Source organism: Vulpes vulpes, chromosome 8, assembly GCF_048418805.1.
Source record: "Vulpes vulpes isolate BD-2025 chromosome 8, VulVul3, whole genome shotgun sequence".
Lineage (NCBI taxonomy): Eukaryota > Metazoa > Chordata > Mammalia > Carnivora > Canidae > Vulpes > Vulpes vulpes.
In genome coordinates, this window is record NC_132787.1 from 41,041,634 (window position 1) to 41,065,437 (window position 23,804).

Sequence of the window (23,804 nt, forward strand, 5' to 3'; positions counted from 1 at the left end):
CTCACTAGCCTAAGAGAAATGGGTCTTTGAGATCCAATTTCCCCCAGCTCATAGCACATCATGGAAATTCCAAAAATATTGAGTAATCAGAAAAGTCAGAGATTCAGAGAGACTCCTTGCCTGGTAGAAGAGGGACAGTAGGTACCTCCTAATTAGGAAGAGACAACAAATTATCTTACTATAACCAAAAAAATAAAACCATTCCATCAGTCAGCTCATTAACCTCTGCCAAGGTCTTAAGGGAAGATGAAAAGAGTTGCTTGCCACCCCACAGCTAAGTGGCTAGGAGAGCCTTCATCACAGGCGAGTTTGAGAACTCCTCTTCCCTATCATGTGGGACTTGGAAATCCCTGTCACAAATAAGATGTGGATTTACCACTCTGGCCATCCATTCATTCACTCACAAATTTATCATGAGTGCCTACAACATGTAGGACATGGACCACTATGCCAAGGTGTGAGGTGGTCCCTAAAACAAGCTAGGATGGACTGGAGAAGGGAGCCACAAGCAGTTATATCTACTCTGGCCAGCAGATGGCAGGGTGGGGGTGGGGAGGAGGGCAGTTGAGTGGGAAGTGCTGGCCAAGGCCTGAGCATCCCGACCAAGGACTTTCTAGTGAGTGGTAAGATATGCAGAGTGTGGCAAGGCAGAAAGGTAGGTTGAGATTATTAACAGAGGCAGAGAAGGAAGCCACAATGCAAGTGAGGCAGCATTCTTGTACATCAGGCTCTAGACGAATAAACACCACTACTTGGCGGACACTGATGCTGGCAAATGAGCCAGGGGACAAGGAGGAGTACTTGCCCAAAGGCAGCCATGACATCATTCTTGACGTTCCAATGGATCTGCCCCAGTTTCCACAGAACCCTCACCACAGGACAGGTAACATCCTAACAGCAGTAGCTGGAGGGCCCCAAACCATGCAGACACGGGGGAAATCCAACTCAATCTCAAACTGGGCTCCTCAAAAGAGAAGCAGCAGCCTGTGGCCCCCTGCTGAGAAGGGGACTCCCTCCCCAGAGGGAAGGAGAGGATGCAGGATGTCCCATCCTGCAATGAGGTCAGACATAAGGGAGACCATCACAACAGCCTCCTCCTCAAGACTGGAAAGGAAACCCAGACCTTAAGCGATAAAGCAATTTTCCCAAGGTCACACAAGCAGCTAACAGAACCAAGACTAGACCCAGTCTTCTTCCCACCCAGCCCTGAGATCTTCCCTTCTGTGGGAAAGCTCACCCCGCCCCCCATACACACACCCAAAAAAGTTTGTCAGTTAAAGCAGGTCACTCCACACAAGTGTTGAACATCAAAGCACAACCCCATCTACCCAGCTTCACTGTGAATGACTTTCTCTTGCCCCCGGTGCTCCTTCTGGACTATGGGCAGCTGAGGGCCTCCTGCAGACAGGAGGATAGGCCCTGGGGCAGAGCCAAACATCTGTGCTGACTACGTTGGGGCTCCGGTGAAGAAAGGCAGAGGCAGCAGTCGGGATGAAAGAACAATTAGATATGAATTTCCCAAGTTTTAAAATTTGCCTAACTTGTATTTCTCATGCACGCCTGCACATGGGTGCACATGTGGCCTTCAGATCCCAAATTGCCCCACCCACTGACCCTTTCTCTAGAAAATCATCTCTCCCTGAGCACAGGAGCACTCTCCTTATCCCTTCCAGTCTTTGAGGCTCCCAGAGCCTGGGAGTGCTGGCTGGCATTCCTTGGTGGGAGCACATGGCCAGCCCGCTCCCTGCCCAGTGGACTGCAATCCCTCAAAAGCAGCTGCACGCCACCCGATGGCAGCATCCCTTCCACACTCTCCTTTTTCACACAAGCCCTAACTAACTCAGGGGCATATCTGCAGGCTAGCAAACGTTGCCCCTCCCCCCCCCCTACTTGGGACGGGGCTCCTCTCCCTCTCCTGCGACTCACTGAAGGAGTGAGAGGAAGTGACTTCTACCATCCCTCCCACCCCCATCTCATGCCCACAAAACGCTGCAGATTGTCTTGTGTATTCAGGAACAATACAAGAGGAAACTCGAAAATCATCCGCTCTTGTGCCTGTCTTCAACTCAAGGTCACAGCTATTAAATATTCCAGCCCCGCTCTTATTTCTGCAGGTTACCCAGTTGAAGGCACTTTCAGTGTGGGTTTCTTACAGGGGAAGGAGGTGGGAGCAAACTTTGCCAGCCACCTAGGAGTAGAGTAAGTCTCTCCTAGAAGATAGGCAAGTCGGAGCCTCCATTCAGCCATCAAGGAGAAAGAAAGATGAATGAAGGGGGGGAGATTTAAAAAAAAAAAAAAAACCCACACTTACCGTTGTGCAGAAAGCAGGGCAATGCAGCACCGCGGAGGGAAAGGGCAGCACGCTACCGTGAGCAACGGAGAGAGGTGGCAAAAGGGAGACTCGGGCAAGGACTTACCCAGAATATCAAATTGAAGAGGAACATCATGTACTTCAAGCAGCAGAGGCAGCCCCTGGCCATGTTGCACTTCTTAAATTCTAGGAGAAAAACAAAGGACAGGTCCAGGTAAAACACGACGTACTTGCTGCCTTTGGGTGCATGGCACTGGTCCGCCTTGACGCCAGCCTCGGCGCGGCTCTGTCCCCGGGAGCCCGCGGTGCCGTAGAAGGCGCCGGCCGTGAAGCCGCGGCCGAACGCGCGGCCCGAGGTGGACGGCCTGGCGGAGTCCGAGTCCTTGCTGTCCACAGACGGGCTCCGGCGGATCGAGGAATCCTCGCTACTCGACTTCTCCATGCTCGCGTCGCTCCCGGGGGGCGCGAGGGGCGGGGGGCATCGCTCCCGGAGTGGGACGGAGGCGGCGCCCGAGTCGGGCGCGGGCTGCGGGCGGGCCGGGGGAGCCCCGCCGCCAGACCCCGAGCCCGGGGGCCGCTGCCTCTCGGACGGCGCCCGGCGCCCGGCTCCCGGCTCCCGGCGCCCGGCTCCCGGCCCGGCAGGGCTCCGCGGTGCGGCGGCGCGCTCGCGAGCGCTCTCCGGCCCCGGCTGGCCTGGGTAACTTGAGGTCTCGGGAGGCTGCAATTCGCCTTGGCTCTCCGGAGCGTCAGCTCGCCTCCCGGGTGCACTGGCCGCTCCGCGCGAGGCACGAGGGCGCGGGGATCCGGGTCCCCGGCACACCTCTCCCTGCGCAGCCCCAGCGGCCCCGCCACTCCGCGGGCGCCCCGCCTCCTCGCGCCCCGCGACTTTGCGGAGCCGCTCGCCGGCCCTGGGCTGCCCCGGCGCGCGGCGGGCAGTGCCGAGGGATCCGCCGCAGCCGCCCCCCTGCCACCGCTGGGCTTTCCCTGCGAAACCCGGCCCCGACTCCGGACTCCCGACTCCGAAAGCGCCGGGAGCCCCCAACCCGGCCTCGGCCCCGCCCCCTGCTTTGCATTCGACCAATGAACACTAGGCCTGCCGGGGGGCGGGCAGCCTCCCCCTCCCCAGTGACACATTATCTTTAATAGGATTAGCGTTCTGCTGTGTGCCTACACCGGTGCGCCGCGAGCCCTCGCTAAATGTCAAGGGCCCCGGAGCTGCGGGTGAACCAGAACCTTCACCGGAAGGCGCCGGCCTCTTCCACGGGAGAAGAGGGGGCGGCGAGAGAAGGGGGAATGGCTGGAGGCACCAACGACCCGAGGAACCCAGAGAACAGGGCTGGGGAGGACAGGAGGAGGAAAGAAGCGCGGCCAATTGCGAGCTGGCCGCCGCCCCCTGTGCACCCGGGGCCCGTCCGACCCGAGGCGCGCGGTCTCCCTGCTACACACCAGCGCGCGCACACACAGACGCACACACACGCGCGCGCTTTTGCACACGTGGATCTGGCTCCCGCTGGGAAAGGAGACCGCAGGGGAGGCGCGAGGTGTGGGGAAGGCGCCTGGGGCCGCCGCGGGGCGCGCGCCGCCCTCCCCGCCCCCTGCGCGCGCGCGCACGCCCCAGCACACACGCGGCTCCGCAGGACTCCTGCAGCTGCGCGAGCCCCCAGCCCCCACCGCCCCGCGTTCCGGGGTGGTGCGGCGCTGGCTGGGACCCCAGCTGGGCCGAGAAGGGCAGGTGGCAGAAGTGGGGTCCTGCCTCGCCCCTGCCAAGCGTGACGTAGGAGTCCTCTTGGAGAAGGGGCTGGTCAAGGGAAACAGCACCAAGAATGCTCTGGCAAGAGCAGGGGCTCGGGAACAGCCAGGAGGAGCCCTTCATCCGACAGGAAAACACTGCACCTGTGTCCCCTGGGCTCGTGCAGAAGTCTGCACAGCTGATCCGGGGCTACCATAGTCAGCAAACAAAACTAGAAGACTTGAGAAGGTGAGGAGCCCACCTCTCTTTTCTGCCACCAGCAAGAGAGTGCTGAGACCCCCTGAGAACAGGGCCCAGTGTTTACCAGGCTCTGTATCCCAGCACCGGGCTTGGCCTCTGGGAGGCGCTACACAAGGATGGCTGGATAGAAGAATTCCTGCCCTCCCACAGTGTGATCTCTCCAACCCGGATCCCATCAGACTTTTTTTCCACACCTGCTATGTACTGAGCATGGGGCCCGATAGAAGGTGTGCTGCTCCCTGCCCTTCAGACACACACAATCTAGCCAGGGAGATGGAAACATAATCACCGAGGCGAGGGGCAGGAACACAGCTGGCTATGGCCAAGAGGGAGGAGGACATTAATTCCAGTCAGAGGGACTTGAAGACCCTCATCACAGGTCAGCTGTGGTGGCCCCATGCTGAGTGCACCCTCACTGGCTCAGAGGCAGGGGTGCCAGTGCTCAGCCTCATTAAAGGGACCTGCAGTGGTGTTACTATTCCATGCCCCTTCCCCACTGGGAGGGTAGCCCAGCAATGAAATTCAGTGACTGTCAAAACCATGGCACCTTGGTCTCCTGGATGGGAGCTAACACCTTCTGTCCTCTTCAGCCTGACCAGCTTCCAGGGGCTCCCGGCTGCCACTTCATTCTCATAACACTACTTCTTTGATGCAGGAGAGATCACTCACCAGCTGGACTGTGAGTCAGGAGACCTGTTTTTCACTCTGAGCTCAATGTTGAGCTGTGTGATCAAGGACAAGGTAGTTTGCCTTTCGGAGCTACCATTTCTTCCTCTTTAAAATGGGGATTAATAAAGCCTACCTCTGAGGGGTGTCGTGAGAATAAAGTGAACTATGAGACCAGTCTGAGCCCTGAGCAAATACAAGGGCCTGGTATCACTGGCCTAAGACAGAGACTCTGTGTCAGCACAAGGCCCTCCCAGGCTGGCCCTCTGTACCTTCTCTCTCTCTTTTTTCTTTCATCAACTCACACCTTGTTCAGTGAGAATAGCCTCTACATTGTCCCTGGATCATTCCACCTTCATTCCTGATTATAAGTGGATTCAGGCCAGTAACTATTTCCTTAGCAGCAGAGGCCCTGGTGGGCCATGGTGAAGGGCAAAGGTAAGAGGAGAGGAGGCCGCCCAGTGTAGGAGTTCTGCTCACTCCTGCTCATCCTTGTCAGGAGGGCATTAAAGTCCTGGTCTTTAGTCCATTAACAAAGTTCAATGATGGTCCATCGGGAACCCAGCTTAGTCATTATCAAAATAGTAAGAGCAACAGAGATTTGCAAATCCTCACTGTTACCCAGCTTTATACACAGTAACTCACAGAGTCCTCATGACAACCCTACAGAATAGGGATGTTACTGTCCCTATTTTACAGATGAGGAAACTGTATAATTTCAAAGCCCGTTTCTTTACTCTCTTGGGCTAGAAATCTAGTTCCCAACCTTGGGAATCTTCCAGTCTAAAAGGCAGAATTTAAAAGCACAACAGGGAACCTGAAGTTTTATGTCCTGATGAGAGATCACTAGATAAAAGGACTTCATTTAAAAAAAAAGAACCTCAAAAAAAAAAAAAAAAAAAAAGAACCTCAAAAAAAAAAAAAGCCTTCTGCCCCCACTTCAAGACTGTACACAGAGAAGCCCAAAGCAAAGCGATATAGCATGTTCCATGACAGGACTATCAAAGAGCTGTCCCTTGCACCCCCTGGAGTGGGTGTGGACAGGGACAGGAGGTGTGAAGGCATCCCAGGAAGGCCTGGCTATGGTACACAGAGGGGGCAGTGAGGAGCCAGGCCTGCCTGGAGCAAGAGAATGTACCTGGAAGTCAAACTGAGCTACTGTGCACAGCTTTGCATGACACAGGAAAAAGTCTGGACTTCACCCTGGAGCTCCCCAAGCAATGGAGGCACATGACAAAATTGGTGTCCTATGAAGCTGGGCCTTGCAGCAGCATGGAGAGGTAAGATCAGCTGCTGTGGTTGCCCCAATATCTTAGATTGTGGGTACAGAAATAACAATCAGAGAGCAAAGGTGCTCTGAGACACCATGTCTCCCTGCCCACTCCTGATCCTCCCTGACTCGCCATGTTCTGGGGAGCTGGAAGGTACAGCCTGCCCTTGAGGATCTCTGAGCATGTGAACAAGGCAGAGCTGCCTTGCCTTTCCCTTTTTTTTTTTTTTAAACAACAACAACAACAAAAAAAAGTGAAGCAAGTACAGAATTCCCAGAGGGGAGAAGCAGAAGTGAATATGTGAAATCAACATGCAAAGTCTCCACTGACTGGCAACTGGGGAGATGTGGGCTCAGAGTAAATGCCAAGCTCTCTCTGTCTCTTCCTGAGTTTCTCAGGCCTGCAGTGTGAGCCAGAGATCAGCTTTGGTCTCTCGCTCACCCACACACAATCAGAGCTGATGGGCCCACACAGAACCCCTTCCTGACCTGCTCTGAATATTTCTGTGTTCAGCAGCATGTGCAGCTCATGAGGTATGCTGTACCTCTAAGCTTCAAACAGCTCAACCTCACTGAGAATTTAGGTTAGACACGAGGTGGCACTTGCTATCCTAAGTAGTGTGTGAGATGGGCCACCGCTGTAGGAGGAGTCTTAAGCCAACCCAATTTTTAAACTCTAAAATTGGGATCTTTTTTGGCAATACAGAAAATGCCTTAATTGCTAAGCAAACCATTTACCAATGGTGCCAAAAGAGAAGGAGGCTGGAGCAGTCTCTAGCAGGGGGCCCATATCCCACAATGTTTGCATGAAGGCTCAGTAGGTGAGGAATGGTTAGGAGGGTCCCGAGTCCGGGGTAAGGCTCTTTGCCAGGGAAATTAAACAGCTACAAGGTCATGTGATCCCATACTTGGCCAGGATTCAAGAAGGATACTAACAATGCCAGTGAAAAGATCAGAGTTAAAAAGAACTAGGGGTGGTTCTATTTTTTATGGGTTTAGTTTCTGAGACTTGTAAAGAAACACACACACAGAAACAAATGGGGTTTGGCTGCAGTGGCAGGTTCACAGTTAGAATTGCTCAGGACAGGGCAGCCTGGGTGGCTCAGCAGTTTATCGCTGCCTTCAGCCCAGGGCGTGATCCTGGAGACCCAGGATCAAGTCCCACGTCAGCTCCCTGCATGGAGCCTGCTTCTCCCTCTGCCTGTGTCTCTGCCCCTCTCTCTCTCTCTCTCTCTCTCTCTCTCTCTCTCTGTCGTTCATGAATAAATAAATAAATAAAATCTTTAAAAAAAAAAAAAAAAAAAGAATTGCTCAGGACAGTGTCAAGGGTGGCCCAGGGAACCTCATTCTCTGGAGAGAGGTTTGTTCCTCCCTCCTTTGAGTCCCCAGCTGTTTGTTCAGCCTGCAATTATAGTTTACCCACATGCCTCTGCTCTGGGCACTGGGCTTCCCAAAGGAGGGAGGGGCTGTGTCTGAATCACATCATCCCTGCACCCCGCCCTCCCTGACCTACGGGGCCTGTCACAATGACCACCACAGGGAAGGTACTCAGAATGTGTCAGTAGGTAGAGGGGAAAGGAAGACCACCATGCCTAAGTCCCAGGTTCTCTCTAAGGATAGCCTGAGAGCCCCAAATTCATTAACCAGAGGATGGGACCCAAGCCAGAATTCTATGGAATTTTCCTGGAAAGCAGGCTACCTGAAGCCATCAGAACCTAAAGAGGGAACTCAGGAAATTTAAATTTCCCAGCAACAGATAACAGAATATAAAGGCCACAAGGTCAACTGTTTTTTTCACAGCCATACTCACAACACACAGAGCAGCATGGGATGGGTGAGGAAATGGACAGATGGATAAATAAGCTTATGGATCACAGGGCCATTTTGGAGGAAGACTTAGGAAAGGTAAGAAGGGGAAAACAGACTGACGAGAACCAGACAGAGGCCAAGCTACTCACAGACCCCTCCCCATCCCTGGTGGGCCATGCCTTTTGGAGGAGCTCTAAGGACAATGCAGGTCCACCTCCAGCTGAGTCCCTGGGGAACTCATGTGAGCTCCTGAGTACTGTGGTCACATCTCAGAGCCCAAGAGCTGGCATGATAAACTCTTGTCAGAGGCCACTCCTTGCCACTGAGAAACCATGACTGTGAAGGGACTCTCAGCCATGTGTCCACATTCCACACATGAGAGGTGAGCACACTGGTCAGAGCATGTGACCCTGTGGGCAGTTAGCTCCGAGGGAACAGGGTCACAGCTGTAGACCAACCATACCCACTCATGACCCAGGCAGGAGTGCTGAAATCCAGGCTTCTAGATCATGAGGAACCAGGGGAAAGGATCATCAGGAAGACCAACACCACTCAGCACAAACCACATGCCCTAGTGACTGTGGGCCAGCTAGGCCCAGTTCTGTGGGAAACAATGGCATATGCTCAGATGCTGTCAATACCCCTTGGCCATACCCACCACCCGACCCAGCCACGGAGAGCAAAGCTCTAGTGAGGTAATGTCATGGGAACTCTCTGAACTTTGGGACTAGATGGATCTGTGTCCAAACCGCTTCTGGAGCAGGTGACTCCGAACTGCTGGGTGACCTAGAATGACCACCAGAACCCCCAGGTATCTCAGTTTCCCCAACCATAAAATGGAGATGATAATGCACACTTCCCCAGGCTATAAGACAGAGATTAAAGGTTACAACTGCAAACCACATGGCACAATGTCTGAAACAGAAATGTTCAAAGGAGTTGAGGCACTATTATGATTTATCAACATAATTATTATAGTAAGTATGGTCCCAGGCCCCATCGAATTACAATGCAATTAAACAAAGATACAACACATAATCAATGCAAAATATTCTATGGCTCAAATTCTAAGGGTAAGCACTGGCAGCTCCTCCTCCTCAGACAGACCCTCAGTTCTGGGCCTCCTTCTCCTCTGCCCAACACGCCTGCATTTGGCCATCCCATCTGTTCTAGGACCATCCACCTGCTGATGTCACCTAAATGTTTACCTGAGCCTGCCCCAGCTTCTGAGCCCCAAGTGCACATACCTAGCTCCCATTTGGCAGCCCCACTAGCTGCCTCACAGGCAGCTCCAATTTCACATGCCCCAGAGGGACTGACCTTGCCCTAGCCCTGCTCCCTTGGTCATACCCTCTCTTCTCAATAAACGGCCTAACACTCATCCCACGGCTTATGCCAGAAGCCTAAGGTTCACCCATGTCTCCTCGTTGTCACTTGCTCCTGCCTCCAATCAAACACAAGTCCTATCCAATGAGCCACCTTCTGCTTCTGTCCCCAGGGGTACTGCCATGGCCCCATCCTACACCATGTCTCACCTGGGGCAGAGCTCCCATTCCCACCCTGGCCCCAAGTCCTCTACATGGGGCAGTCAACACCATCTTCTCACTCCCCTACTTTAATCTCTCTAGAGGCTCCCTATTTTCCTGAGATTAGGTGGGTGTGTGTGTGTGTGTGTGTGTGTGTGATATTGCCAGTCTACTTATCTATTGCAATCCAATTCCTGAAACACCCAAAAGGTCTGGCACCACTGGCCCCAGCCCTATCCAGCCCCATTTGCAAGTCTTCTCTTGCTCAGTATGCCATAGCCAGTGAACCCTCCAAGCGTGCTTCTACTTAGAGTCTTTGCCCATGCTCTTCCCTCTGCCTAGAATGCTGTTCTTCAACTCACTGCCTGACCTAGTTCTACTCATCCCTGCACTCTTGCGAATTCCTCAAAAAAGTTTCTTCTAGTGCTGCCTGCCCCTGCCTGCAGGCTAAATTGAAGCTTCCCTGCTCATCGATAATACAATCTCAGCACCACTGGCCTCTTCCTGCCTAGCGCTCATCCCAGTTTGAAAGCAAATGTTTCCTTGAGTGACAATTTGCCGCCTGATTCTATTTGACCATGAACCCACAGGGAGCAGAGACTGGGTCTGTTTTTCTCACTACGGTGTACCCAGGACAATGCCTGACCAGCAGCAGGCCTCAATAAATACTTGATAACCAATGAATGCAAGCTCAATGCGAGGCATGCGCAGTGCAAACCAGCATCTTCAGGAAGGGCCTTCCAGTTGTATGGGCACCTTGGGCCACCTAAGCAACAAACCCCACAGGATTAACTCTGTGATCTCTGGTTCCTCAATGCAGAACAAGTTGCTTAGACTAGTTGGTTCTTCAAGGTTTTTTCCAAACTCCTAGCCCTGAAATTCCCACCTGTGAAGCAGGAGGATAGGCAGGACTAGACAGACAGAGGGTGGGAGGAAGAGGGTGCTAGAAGGGGAATAGTTAGAGAGAGCCGGGGGGGGGGGGGGGGCAGGACATGCGGGAAGGACATGTCCATGTGCCCAGCCGAAACAGAGCTTCGCAGCTAGTGAACATGAAAGGGAGGTCGGGCTGGAGCAGAGACAACCCAGATGCCAGTTACCATTCAGTTACATGCCAGTTACAGGTGCTTACCCCAGCCCTATTTCTCTTGTCCACTCTATCCCCCTCACACCCTCCTCCACCTACGCTCCTACCAAGATGAACAAACATCAAAGTCACTGCTTCCTCTTTCTAGAACTTTCCACACCCACTCTGACTGGCTAACTTTCACAGCCTAGTGGCACCTATGTGGCCTCCTCCTGAAGTCTGGGACCCCTCCTTAGAGCTCCAGAGCCCCTCAGAGCATCGCACTGCCTATTCACCAATCTCCCCAAGCCTGAGTGTGCACTCCTTGAGAGCACCAGCTGTGACCATCACCTCTGCATTCCAGCCCTTGGCACAGTGGCTCGCACACAGGAGCTCTTAATCACCATCAAACATGTGAGTGAAGCAGTGAGGGTCTCAGAGGCGCTTTTTAGAAAAATGTGCCTTGGCTTAGAACAGGGGAGTCTTTACACAAAGAGCAAGAATGGCCACTCCCAAAGGACAATACTCTTTTCTTTGAGCAGCTGTACAGAGTGAGAGGGAGCAGCAGAGGCTGAGCCCTGGAAGCACAGGCTGGTGACCCACCCATGTGCGATGGCCACCCTGGGCTCTCAGGCCCTTTTTCCTGAGAAAATCCCAAACCAGCACCATCTTTCATCCCAAGTCCAAAGAGCCTGGTGTGCAAGGCATTGTGCTGGACAGATGTACCCAGACCCACGCGCGTGCATATACTGAGCCATTCACTCCAGGGAGACAGAGAGAAAGAAAGGATTTGTTATAAGTACTTATCAAAGAGGGCAGATGGCTTCAGGGAGGATGAGATAAGGCCAGACCGCTAGGTACAGGGAAGTGTGACGAAGCCTGAGGTTTATTGCCATGCACCAATGGAAATGTACTGACCCAGCAAATCCAGTGTTCCTAAACCACCCCATGTGGGGCACTGACGCATTAGCTAGGACAGCGCCCTCTGACCTGGCGTCCAGCCCACCTGCAAAGCTGGCCCCTGCAGCTGGGACCCTCCACTGATTCAAGAACTGCTGCCTGCTGCCTGCCCTCTTCCCTCCATCCTCCCACTGGGCCTGGAACTTCTGTAGAGAAGAGCAGCACATGAGTAGCACTTGGGGATGCTCTGAAGAAGATGGAGAAAAGAGAGGGCCCTGAAACCATCACAGGAAACAAGCATGCACACCCTTCATGCTCCACCCTAGCTGAAGGGAGTGAGGGGTAGGTGGTGACCAGATGGGGGAAGACCTATTTGGGCACCCCCACTGGGGAGAAGTTGGCTGTCAAAGGGCTCTCAAGCCTCCTGGTGCATGAAGCCACCAGTGTTCTCTCAACTCCCACCAGCTACTTGGGTAAAGTGAGGCAGCAGCGCTGGCCAAATCCCACTGCATCTCTCTTGCCTCTCCCCACCTCAGGAGGGCCCAGATCCATGCAGCTGATGAGCAGGTCAAGGTGCCTCCAGCTGAGGGGACCTCAGAGGCATCTTTCTAGTCTCAAAGTAGTGGAGGTGAGCAAACCACACCCTTTACAGTCCTGCAATGTTCTTCCCAAGCCTCTCAGGTCCTTCTGGCAGAGCTGCTGTAACCCAGTCTTCCATGACGTGGACCCAATCATGCTTCCCTGACCCAGACTTACCTAACACATGCCCAGAATGCAGACAGCACCCACACACGGTCCCTGTCACAGCCTCCCCTCCTTAAGACTGCCAGCCCCACGCCATCTCCCACCTGCCACACCTTACTGCCTCCCGCCCTCCTCCTAATGGCCCCTGCCACATGCTGCCACCATTGCTGACCAGAACAGGGCCCTAAGACACCACACTGCCCCTCTCACCAGCTCATAATCTTCGCCGGCTCCCTGGGGCTTTAACACAAACACTCAAGCTTGGCATTCGAGACCTTCTACACTGTACTTTGTGGACATTATTTCCCACAAGTCCCTGACCTGTGCCTTACTCCCCCCGGGCAATCAGAGTGCCTCACTGTTCTCTGAGCATGTCTCCACTTCCCTGCCTCCACTCTCTGGCTTATGCACTGCTCTCCACCTATGAGCCCCCCCACCCATCTCTGTCTGTAGTAGATGGTTCAGGACTCAACTCAAATGCCACATCCTCCATGAATGAAACTCTTATCCTAAGGATCCCCCAAACTAAGAGGCCTTCTTTTTGTTCTTCACCTCTCTGGGGCACTCATTCCACTGTCTCATATCATGGCAGTTTGCATAAATATCTTCCTACAAGACCACAGGAAGATCTGAGGGGATGAACTCACCTGTGTTCCTCTTGCAGGACCAGCCTAGTATGTGGAGGCCACTTAAGAAATCTAAAGACAATTGACTAAATCCCTCACACCATCCACATGGCTCCCAAACCTCACCCCTGCCTCCACCATATGTACTTACCTCAACCCATGTATTGGACATGCCTGACACCACCCTCACTCAGCCTTTCTGGTGGACACTCACCTTGCTAAATCACTAGTATCTGTCCTCCCTTCTAGAGGCCCTTTCTGGGGTTACCCACCAGATTTGGCTATCTTCTGAAGCACCAGAAGGATTGGATGTCCAGCCTGGAGTTCAGAGTATGTGGCTGTGCTCCGCAAGGCCCAGTGTGTCTGGGTGGCTGCATGTCACTCATCCCCCAAGCTCTGGCCCCAAGGGGCGCTTCCATATCCCAGTCGGGCCCAATGCCAGGGCACACCTGCTCTTCCCCTCCCCCACACCGCTGCCAGAGGAAATGCCAGCCCGCAGTCTCGGCCGGACACAGCAGGGACAGGCACTGAGCACTGGCACTGCCCCTCTCTCCCTCCACCCCCAAGCCTGAGCCTGACCAGCATCCAACCTGGCTTACCCCTGATCCTTCCATGAATGCATGCTCAACTCAACTGTGCAGCCCTATCTGCCTCGTAAAGGGAGAGCACAAGACAAACACTCATGCTGTAGGGAGCCAGGCAGATTGAAGCGCTGGGGCCCAGGTCCCAGTTCTGACACTATCTGTGTGACCTGGACAAGAGGCTTACAGCTCTCTGAGCACATGAATGAATGGATGAGCACACTTCCATTCTCTTGTCTGAAAACTGTTCAAAGGAATGAAGAAACACACTTCCATTCTCCTGTCTGTAAACCAGGGGGGCAGGTAGGATTGTGAGGGACGGATGAGACACTGTCTGGGAAACTACCTTATCAGGTGGACAGAAGCTGCCATCCATACACACACTGGAACCCTCCAATGTGTTTCACAGGAGCTCGACGTAAAGACAAAGGACACTCTAGCAGTTTCAAATCACTGAAGATTTCCTGAGTTCCACACCATGCCCATCCTGGGCTTGTCACTGTGGGTGTTACTGAGGAGCATTAGCCCTTAGGAGCTAATGGTCCATATAGGGGAAGAGTAACAAAAGGACAGGGCAGCAAGCGACAGAAGCGCACATGCACATGCCAGAACTGGTGGTATGAATTGAGGGCTCAGAAGACATAGCCAGGGAGGCCTGGCCTATCTGGGAAGGCTTCTTAGAAAAGATGAGAGGCATGCTGAACTGACATCCTCGCTGAATGAGGGCAGAGGAGAGGGGTCCCAGATGCTCTCTGTCTGGTCTCCTGGGTGCCCCACAGGTGGCCTAATAACCAGAGAAAGACAAGGGAAAGTAGCTCCTGTACTACAGTGACCTTATCATGTAGGTCAGGTCAGATTACTGCTCTGCTCAAAGCCTTCCCATCTCTCTCAGAGTAAGACAAAATTCACACACACACACCCCACTCCCTCCCTCCACCACATCCACACTGTCCATCTTGCTATTTCTTCCAGGAGAGCCTTTATGCTGGCTGTTCTCAAGACTGGAACATTCTTCCTCTAGATCTCTGCATGGCCAATTCTCTTGTCTCCTTTACACCTTCAAGTAAATGTCACCTTCTCCATGAGGCTTTCCCTGACCACCCCCACTTAAAACTGCACTTCGCCCAGCACATGTAACTCTCTTACCCTGTCCAGCTTTTTCCACAGCACTTATTCCCAACATATAATATAATTTACAAGCATACCTTGGAGATATTGCAAGTTCAGTTCCAGACCACTTTAATAAAGCAATTATCACAAGAAATTAAATATCACAATAATGCAAATATTGCAATAAAGCAAGTCAAATGAATTTTGGGTTTCTCAGAGCATATAGAAGTTACATTTAAATTATTATAGTCTATTAAGTATGCAAGAGCATTAGATCTAAAAAAAAAAAAAGTATGTACCTTAATTTTAAAATATTTTTTTGCTAAAAAGTACCATCATCTAAGCCTTCAGCCAGCTGTAATCACTGATCACAGATCACCATAACAAATGTAACAATAATGGAAAGGTTGAAATAAGGAGAGCATTACTAAAATGTGATACAGAGACCGAAGTGAGCAAATGCTGTTGGAAAAATGGCACCAATAGACTTGCCCGAAGCAGGGTTGCCACGAAGCTGAGTACAATTTGCAAAAAAAAAAAAAAATGCAGTATCTGTAAAGTGCAACAGAGCACAGCACAATAAAACAAGGTATGTCTCTACCTTTCCCTTAACTGATTGTTTACAATCTCTCTGCCCCACCAGAAGGAAGCTCCGAAGCTCCAAGCTCCGTGAGGGTGAGCAGGGATTTGGTCTGTTTCATTCCTTACTATCTTTCCACCAAAGAACAGAGCTCCCCCGCCTGGCAAGTACTCAGTAAGCATTTGCTGGACAAATGAATGCCTGGAGGATGCTCCTGCCCAGTCCTCTAGGTGCCATCTTGGCTTTCCTAGAGGAGGCAACAGGGGAGTGAGGGAGTCCAGTGGTTAGCACCCACCTGTCTGTGCTCGAGATGCCTGTGTCCTCATGCTGACTCTGCCACCGTGACCTGATACAGCAGCACCTCGATCCCATCTCTGCACCTCATTTTCTCCCTTTACTTAGGCTGGAATGGGACCCTACATGGCTAACCCTGGGCAGCACCAAGGGCCAGAGCTAGGGCTAGACAGAACACCAAGCCGAAGGCCTCTGGGCAATGCAGAAGGAGTCTCTGCAGTCAGGTTCAAGGCATTCCTTTAAAAGATCTTTGGACAGACAAGCTCTTTGCTTCTCCTCTGCACCACTCAAACCTGAGTTCCCAACCCACCAAAGCTCTGTACTCCCAGCCCCAAGCCTAGAAGAAACCGCCAAAGAATACTCCGCATCCCAGTGGCTAGAGCCAATGGAGCCCCAACTCCAGGCAGCTGCCCCATCATGCCTCAGGCGCCTCAGGCGGGCTCCCCACATGCAAAGCAGCCAGCTCATCCTGCTATTTTAAGCTCCACGGTCCCAGCTATAGCACGTAGCCACAGCGGGCCAGAGGCCCGGGTTGGAGGTAGAAGAAGCTAACTCACTAAGAGTGCTGACCTGAGGAGCTTGGAAAGGGAGTGTCCACCACCCCGCATAACACCGGACCTTCCTTGGAGGGACCGGAAACTCCCAGGCCACACCCTCAAATCTACCAGCTGTGGGGAAAGTAAGTCAAGAGCTGTGTTAGGCACACCCAGATTCCATTTCTGAATGTGACCCTCTGAGTTTCCATAGTAAAATGACTCTTAGCCTCACCTGGACAACCTCAGAAATTCCGAGGCTGGAGCTAGCATGGTACCCATCTCCCAGGCCCCAACAATGCAAGCACTCACCAAAAATGCAGGCTGAATGGAGGGAGTTAGCATTGTGCTATCTGAGCATGGCTTATCTACTGGGTCCCTCTCCACCCCTCTCCCTGACACCAGCTCCCACCCTCAGTCATTCTGCAAGCGCCAGACACACAGCCAGGCTCAACAAATGCTTGTTTATCAAACAACTGCTTCTGCATGTATTCTGAAACCACGTCTGGTCAGGGGACAAGCTCGTCTTGATTACTGTTATCATGATCTTTTTTCACTATGTATACTTCTACTGATCTCATTAGGCACCAAAACTGAGAATAAAGACCACGGGAGCAAGGATCCAGAAGAGTTTAGTAACAAAACAGGGATGCCTCGGGGCTGGCCCTTCCAGGGAGGGCTGTCACCACCCACCTGCAGGGGGTGAGTTAGTTATCCTGCTTCTCTGGGAAACAGGTCCCCTGAAGCTGTGCGACAGGGAGGCCCTGCTCTAGCCCACCCCCTCCCATAGGACATCCAGCAACCAGGAGCTGGCTTGAGAAGCGACGCACAGAACAGGATCTCTGGGTGCAGGCTATCCCCACCCCAACCTCACGCCACAAGACATCAGCAAAACCACCCCGGGCAATACGGGTGCCTGGAGCTCGCAGCAACATCCCACAGCTCTAATTGCTCGGTTTAAGCAACATCAGCACCAAAGAGAAGGGAAAGGCGATCTGGAAGGTGCTGTAATTAGGGAGCTCTGGGGCCTCTCTTCTTGCTACCTATCTATCTTGAGACTGAAGCAGCTACCTGTGTGGTAAAAAAAAAAAAAAAAAAAATAGATTCACCACCTGGACTAGGGGGAGAGAGAGGGCAATTCCTTGAATTTTCTCATTGGAAGAAGATCACAGAAGCTACAGGTCTTCAGAGATTGCCTGATTCACTTCTCTCCTCCCCTGCCCTTCCTTGGCTTCAATCAACCAAGACAGACTCTTCAGAACACTTTTATTATAACTGTAAAAGCGATGACAACAGCTTGCACCTACAGAAAAGTGTATGCTGTTCAAAAGGATTTCACCTAAGTAAGGATTTCACCCTCATGGAAGTCCTGGGGAGTTCAACTAACTGCCACACACATCACTGTGTCCGAGGTGACAAGACTTGCACCCAGCCCATCACTGAGGGGCCACGACCAGGTCCGGTGCCCCTTTCAAGTACCAAGTTACCCCCAAAACACGTTTCTCTTAGTGTGGTACCCAGGCCACCTACTTCTAAGACCTTGGGCATTCTGCTACCAAAGGCAAATTCCTGAGCCCAGTCTGGCCTAACAGAGTCAGGATTGCTGGAGACAGGACCATGATGAGCTCCTCTGTTAATCAAACCCTCAAGGGATTCTAAGGCATGCTGAATTCCAAGGGTCCCTGCCAGCCCTTCCTTTCACTACTCAAGCAATGACACAGTCCGACTACCTCCAGCAAATCCTCCAGGCCTGGAGGCTGTCTGGGTGCAAGGCCCCATGGCTCCCTTTGGTTCATCTCTTGAAGAGACATCTGCACATAATCACCAAAGTCACCCTGAAACATTTCTGTCAGTAATCTGAAGTCACACCAGCTGGGAAGACAATCCCGGCCAAAAGCTCCCCTCTCCAGCAGGGACAGAACTGCCAAAATCACTCTGTCAGCCCAAGCCCATACTCACAGACCTGCCTAATGAAGAGGGACACGGTGGGGGGTGGAGGGGGCAGGGGGAGGAAGAATAGGGTCACTCCAGGGCTGCTTTTCTTTCCCTCCTGCATGTGTCATCAAAGATACAGCATAGCGCCTTTGTTCACTTTCAGATATGCCCTCACCCCAGCAAAGCTGAAAAAGTACATACCCAGTGTGCCCTACGTCATCCCTCTCCATCATCTGTCCTGGACTCTACTCCTGTGTGGCTATCCCAGCCTTAGGGAGGGCTACATGGCCTGGCTCAGCTCTCCACCAGCCTGCCCCAATTCTAGGCTTCCAGTAGCATCCCCTCCCTTGGCCTGGAGGCTCCTCAAGTTGACGGTCCAGTAACAGACCTCCCCCTTCTCATGACCCCAACACACAGCTGCCCTCCCACCCTCCCCACCCCAGATCACATGGCCTCCCTGATTCACCCTGAGCAGCCTGACTGGGCAAGTCTTGTCTTTGCAGATGGACTGTCGGCTGCAAGAGAGCAGAGCACGAGTCAATTCCTGCTGTGCCCCCTTAGCATCCAACCATGTGCCAGTGACTCAGTAAGCACTTGATGAGTGAATGAATGAATGCAGCCTGAAAATCTAGCCCAGCCAACTCTTCTCACAGTACCAAGTGCTTCCCCATAAAAGGGGACTGTGGGGCTGCGGGGAGAGAATCACAGGGTGAGAAAGAGAAGGGTTCATTCACATAAGCCCAAGGGAACCTGGTAGGGCGTACCAACAGCTTCCCCACCTCCTGACACCCTCTATCAGTAGCCAGGACTGGCAAATGTTGCAATTTCCTCATTCCATCAGCAGAGCATCTCCCAAGCAGAAAGCCTGTCTGATCTAGGTGAATTAATTGAGTAATGAACTTCCCTAATCTGCTCCCTCCCGACCTGCCTTCTAGAAAGAGATAGGAGCACCCCAGGGAAAGGCTACTAAGGGGAAGGAGAGAGACCACTTGCCCCTCCGGGATCCTCCAGTCTTCCCCCACCAGCCCATGCCATATCACACACAGCCCTCCAGACTTCAAACCCCTCTCACGGTCTTCCAAGACACACATGTGAGCACATGCATGCACACGGACTGTGTACCACCTTGCAATCAGCTTAGATACTGGCTATTTTTGAGCTCAGTTTTGAGGCCTCAGTGTGAGGCCAGTTTTGAGTTCTGGAATCCAAGGGCCATCACAGACAACCTGTCAGATACAGCAAAGCAGCAGGGAGGAGCAGGTGGAATGGATCTAGGCAAAAGACCAATGCGAATCACAGAAGGTATGACTGTTGTAAAGGGCCGGCAGGCAGAGTGGGACAGTAGGAAGGGCACATGGAATGGGATCATGAGACCCAGGTTTGAGTCCCAGATCTGTCTTTTAGGGACCATGTGACTTTAGGCAAGCCACTCAACCCCTGTGAGCTGTGGTTTTCCCATCTGCAAAACAGGCATGGTGCCTCCCTCCCTCCAGGGCTGTCCTGGGAGCCATCGAACCCAGGAAGAGCTACTGGCTTATGTCCAGCCTCCGTCCCTCAGCAGAAGCCCCCCCGAGGAAGACCCTGCAAGGCATCCAGCTAACTCAGCTTGGACACTGCTCCAGCATCATCTCACAGCTCTAACTGCCATAAAGCACCACTCACCTGCCTCTGCTTTCCATCTTAGAGCCCCATCTTAGGATGGGGCTTGGGGAGACATGGGCCGTGAAATCAGCCACATCAGTATCAAATCCCAGCTCTTCCCCTTAACAAGTTACTTAACTGCCCTCCCTGCACCTCAGTTTCCTGATCTGAATTATGAGTACAATAAATGCCTAACAACATGCAGTCGATGATCTATGCACAGGGCCTGATTCAGTGCCTGGCACACCCTACACTTAATAAATAGTAGATAATACTTCTTTTAATTATCATCACCATCATTATTCTGGCTAATAGAATTAGTTCTTTCCTCTGGAACAGTAAAGCAAAGGCCTAATTCCTCAGCCAGGTGCCAGCTTTTCCCAAGTAAGAAGGCAGTATCCTATGCCCCTGAGCCTTGTCTTCCCCCAAGCAAAACATCTCCACTTCTTCCCACTGTTACTCATGCAGCAACCTACAGATCCTTTGTGGCCCTGCCTACTCTCCTCCTGGACATTTCTGGTCTGCCAATGCCCTCCCTAAGATGTGGTGCCCTCAACTACCACATCTGATCAATAATACAGTACCTCCAGCGCCCACCTCAGCACCCAGCACTTAACAGGTGCACAGAAATGATCAGTGACAGAGTAGGCAGTGAATGGGCTGAACACCAAACTCCATGGAATCTGAAAATTGCAAAGGGCAACAAGCTGTGATGGTTCTTGATCTGGATGCTCTGTTTCCATCCATGCAGCCTAGCACTGAACTCCCTTCATACTGTGCGTCAGACTACCACGAACATAAAGCCCTAAGCAGCACCTGGGCCTATCCAGGGTGTCACGTCCAGCATTAAAGGCAGAGCTCCCCCTTCAATATTCCTGCAGTTTTATAAATCTAGGTACAGCGTACTGTAACATGTGCCCACTGCCTTTCATCTCATTAGTTTCTCTCCATTGTTAGAGCACACTTGTGATTTAAAGTCCCAATTCTATCAACCTTGTATTGGTAAGTTATTTCTCTCAACATTCAGAAGATAACAGAATTTTCATGCCAGAATGGATGTTAGAGATCATGGAGCTCCATGCCTGCCATATCTAAATGAAAAAATCCCAGACTAATGAAGTAACTTGCCCAAGGATACATGTTAATTCTATGGCAAAACTGAGATCCTGGAACCTTCCTCTCAGCCCTGATCACTGACAGTAAAGCTATAAAATTCGGAGGGCTTACCTTGTGCCAAGACATCAACAGTTATTTTCCTCAATCCTCATAACAACCCTACAAGATAAACATTGCTTTCCCCACTTGACAGAGGAGACAGCTTAGGTGATTCATCCTGGACCACACAGACCAGGAATATACAGCCAAGCTAGGAAAAGAACATGCTCTTTCTCCAGAAGCCCTGTCCTGAGGCTTCTGCTACTTTACCTCTTTGCCCGAAGTTTCAAGTAAGTGCCCATGTCCCAAAAGCCAGCCCTCTTTCCATCCTCATGTCATTCCCTTGGCCAAGTTCAACTACCTGCTTCTCACAAAACCAAAAAAAGACTGTTACCAAACCTCCCACCTGGTTGCTCCTTCCCGGTGCTTTCATTTCCTGAACACCTTTTACATTTGCCCTCATAAACACAACTCTAAAATAAACTGACATTATGTTGCTCCAACTTCTTAAAAACCTTGCTGATTGTAGTCCAAATTTCTTTTGCCACCACCTGGCAGGCCTGCCACTTGAACTCCTGCAGGTCCCACGAGACACCACTCAACCCTCGTCTCTTCCTGGTCTGGTTCCTGCCCTCCTGGCTCCCTTGAGACAGTCTTTGGGATTGAGCCTTTGCCAGTACCTCTACTGTGGCGCTTCTCAGAACGCATTTCCTGAGCAAGTCTGTCACCCTCTTTGAGGGGTGAGCTCCTTGAGGGCAGGAAGGTGACACGTCTCAATCTGCAGCTCCCATTTATGGATTTGCTAATTTACTCAACCTTAGAAACATTCAATAAAAACTGTTGAGTAAATTAGCAGTTTCATAAATCAGGGCTCTGTTTATACTTTTATTATGAAAAATAACCCATTAAGTAAAAACCTGTGTCGTAAGATCAAATTTATTTTAGAAAGATGATGTTAACATACTGACAGGGGTCCTTGTTAAGAGGTGCGTGAAATCCAGGCTTCCTGGACAGGTGCCTGCTTTGAGAGCATCAATGACAATAAAGAAAAGAGAAACCCAATTACAAGAAATAAAGAATCTGAGCTATAATAGTAGTGTGACCATGACCTAGATGAATTAACTTGCTAATTGTTTCCATTTGCTTTAATCTATAGCAACTCCCAGATTAGCATTTTCCCAACTGCAGGCCCACTACTCATTAGTGGGTTACAAAATCAGTTTAATGGGTCAGGAAGAATATTTTTAAAAATTAAATAGAAAACACCAGCATGTATCTCACATGGTAATTTCATGAAGCATCTTTTCGGATGTAGCATGCACACGTGCACACTCACGCACACACATACTGAGTCACGAAGTCTGAGAAGGGTGGCCTTGGATCTTCAGAGGTGATATGTCCAGCCCACGAGGGTCTCAGGACATGGAGTGACTGCCCATGAGAATAGGGACTTTTTAGGCATGAGTTTAGAGCTGGCTACTTCCTGCAGGTGCCGCACGTGGTCAGGAAGTTTTCCCAGTTGCAGGAAATATACTTGATTTGTCCTCTGAAATGGAAATGTACTTAAAAATGCCAAAATGTTACATGTACCATGAGAAGATACAGAAAGTCTTGGCATTGTGAAAATGTATCCCTGAGTCATCCACTGGGCAGAGCTCTGGCTAGAAATGTGGGTGCAGGTTACTTGCCTACAAAATTAGGAGAACAGTGCCCACCTCAGAGAGAAGCAAAATCTCAGATGGACAACATATTATATGAACTCTTTATTCATGTATTCCTCTCTTGATTGCTGAAGCAAAGTTGGTTTAAAAAATGCATGAAGTTAGCTCAGCACAGAACTATACCTTCCTACCCCATTAAACTAGAGAAAACCAATTCTGAATTGAGCCAATATTTTATCCATTACAAATTCTGCTCAGCTGTCTTGCCTCATGTGTCAAAAGTAGACACCACCTCCCACTGGTTCTCCAAAACAAAAGAAAAATATCATACCCTCCCCCTATCTCCATTTAAAGGCTTTCTGCAAAGGATGATGGCCTCTGTCTTGCTTCATTTGGGGCAGAATGAGAGGAATGGACTCAAAATCCAAAGGGAAGCCTTCCCAAGAGAACTGTTAAGGACAGGGGCAGGTGACCAAAGCAGGTGTCAGCTACCACCCTGGGCAGGCTGAACCCTGCCCCACCTGGCGTCCGAGCAGCCAAGTGTCGGGTGTGTAATGCATCCAGCATGGAAGCAGCATTGTCCCTTCCTTCCTAGATGACTTTGGGAGGTGCCTTCCTGTCTGCGGCATCCATGGTTCCAGGATGAGGCAAGATGGTGACCATGGGGTTGCCACAAACAATCAGCCCTCCCTCTGGAGCCCCATGGCCTATTTCCAGCTCCTGATAGTTCCTGTCTAATGCCAGTGTGGACTGAGGAATCCAGGGCATCCTGGGCCTAGCATTGTTCAAATCACACATTCCTCTTCATGAAAAGCCACCGAATAACTCTCATTCCTCCAGCCTCCCAGGAGAAACCACATCAGAGGACAAACAATCAGATCCCATGTGTGATGGGAACAACGGGGGACAGCAGGAGCCATAGGGTCCTGGACAGTGGTCTCCACCACTGTCCGTCAGACCCTCTGTGGCGGATACATAGAATTGCCCAGAAAGCTCACCTGCCCCTTCCCACAGGCTTTACCCGTTCTCAAGCCTTGGCAGTCAAGAGCAGATGCGAGGGCAGCCCTGGTGGCCCAGGAGTTTAGCGCCGCCTTCAGCCAGGGGTGTGATCCTGGAGACCCAAGATGGAGTCCCACGTCGGGCTGTCTGCAGGGAGCCTGCTTCCCCCTCTGCCTGTGTCTCTGCCTCTCTCTCTCTCTCTCTCTCTCTCTCTGGGTCTCTCATGAATAAATAAATAAAATCTTAAAAAAAAAAAAAAAAAAGAGCAGATGCGAGCCCCCAGAGGCCCACCTGTACCCTTGGCCCGGATACGCTGCTTTCTGAGGGTAAATGTTTCTACACTACCCTCTCCCTAATTTTTATTTTTTTATTTTATTTTATTTTTTTGTGTGTGTGAAAACTGCAACTAA

At 51.6% G+C, this 23,804-nt stretch overlaps 1 protein-coding gene across 16 annotated transcripts in view; it reads right to left on the reverse strand.

Annotated features, from left to right (window-relative positions):
* TSPAN9 (tetraspanin 9) overlaps positions 1–23,804 on the reverse strand; it is a 200,086-nt gene that overhangs the window by 81,768 nt on the left and 94,514 nt on the right. For 14 of the 16 annotated variants that reach the window (XM_072766223.1, XM_072766227.1, XM_072766226.1 and 11 more), the window contains one exon: positions 2,418–2,497. In XM_072766223.1, coding sequence (XP_072622324.1) covers positions 2,418–2,497 — 80 coding nt within the window. Of the gene's footprint in view, positions 1–2,417; positions 3,400–23,804 lie in introns of those variants that run through there. The other 2 variants (XM_072766220.1, XM_025995399.2) reach the window with 2 other exon arrangements.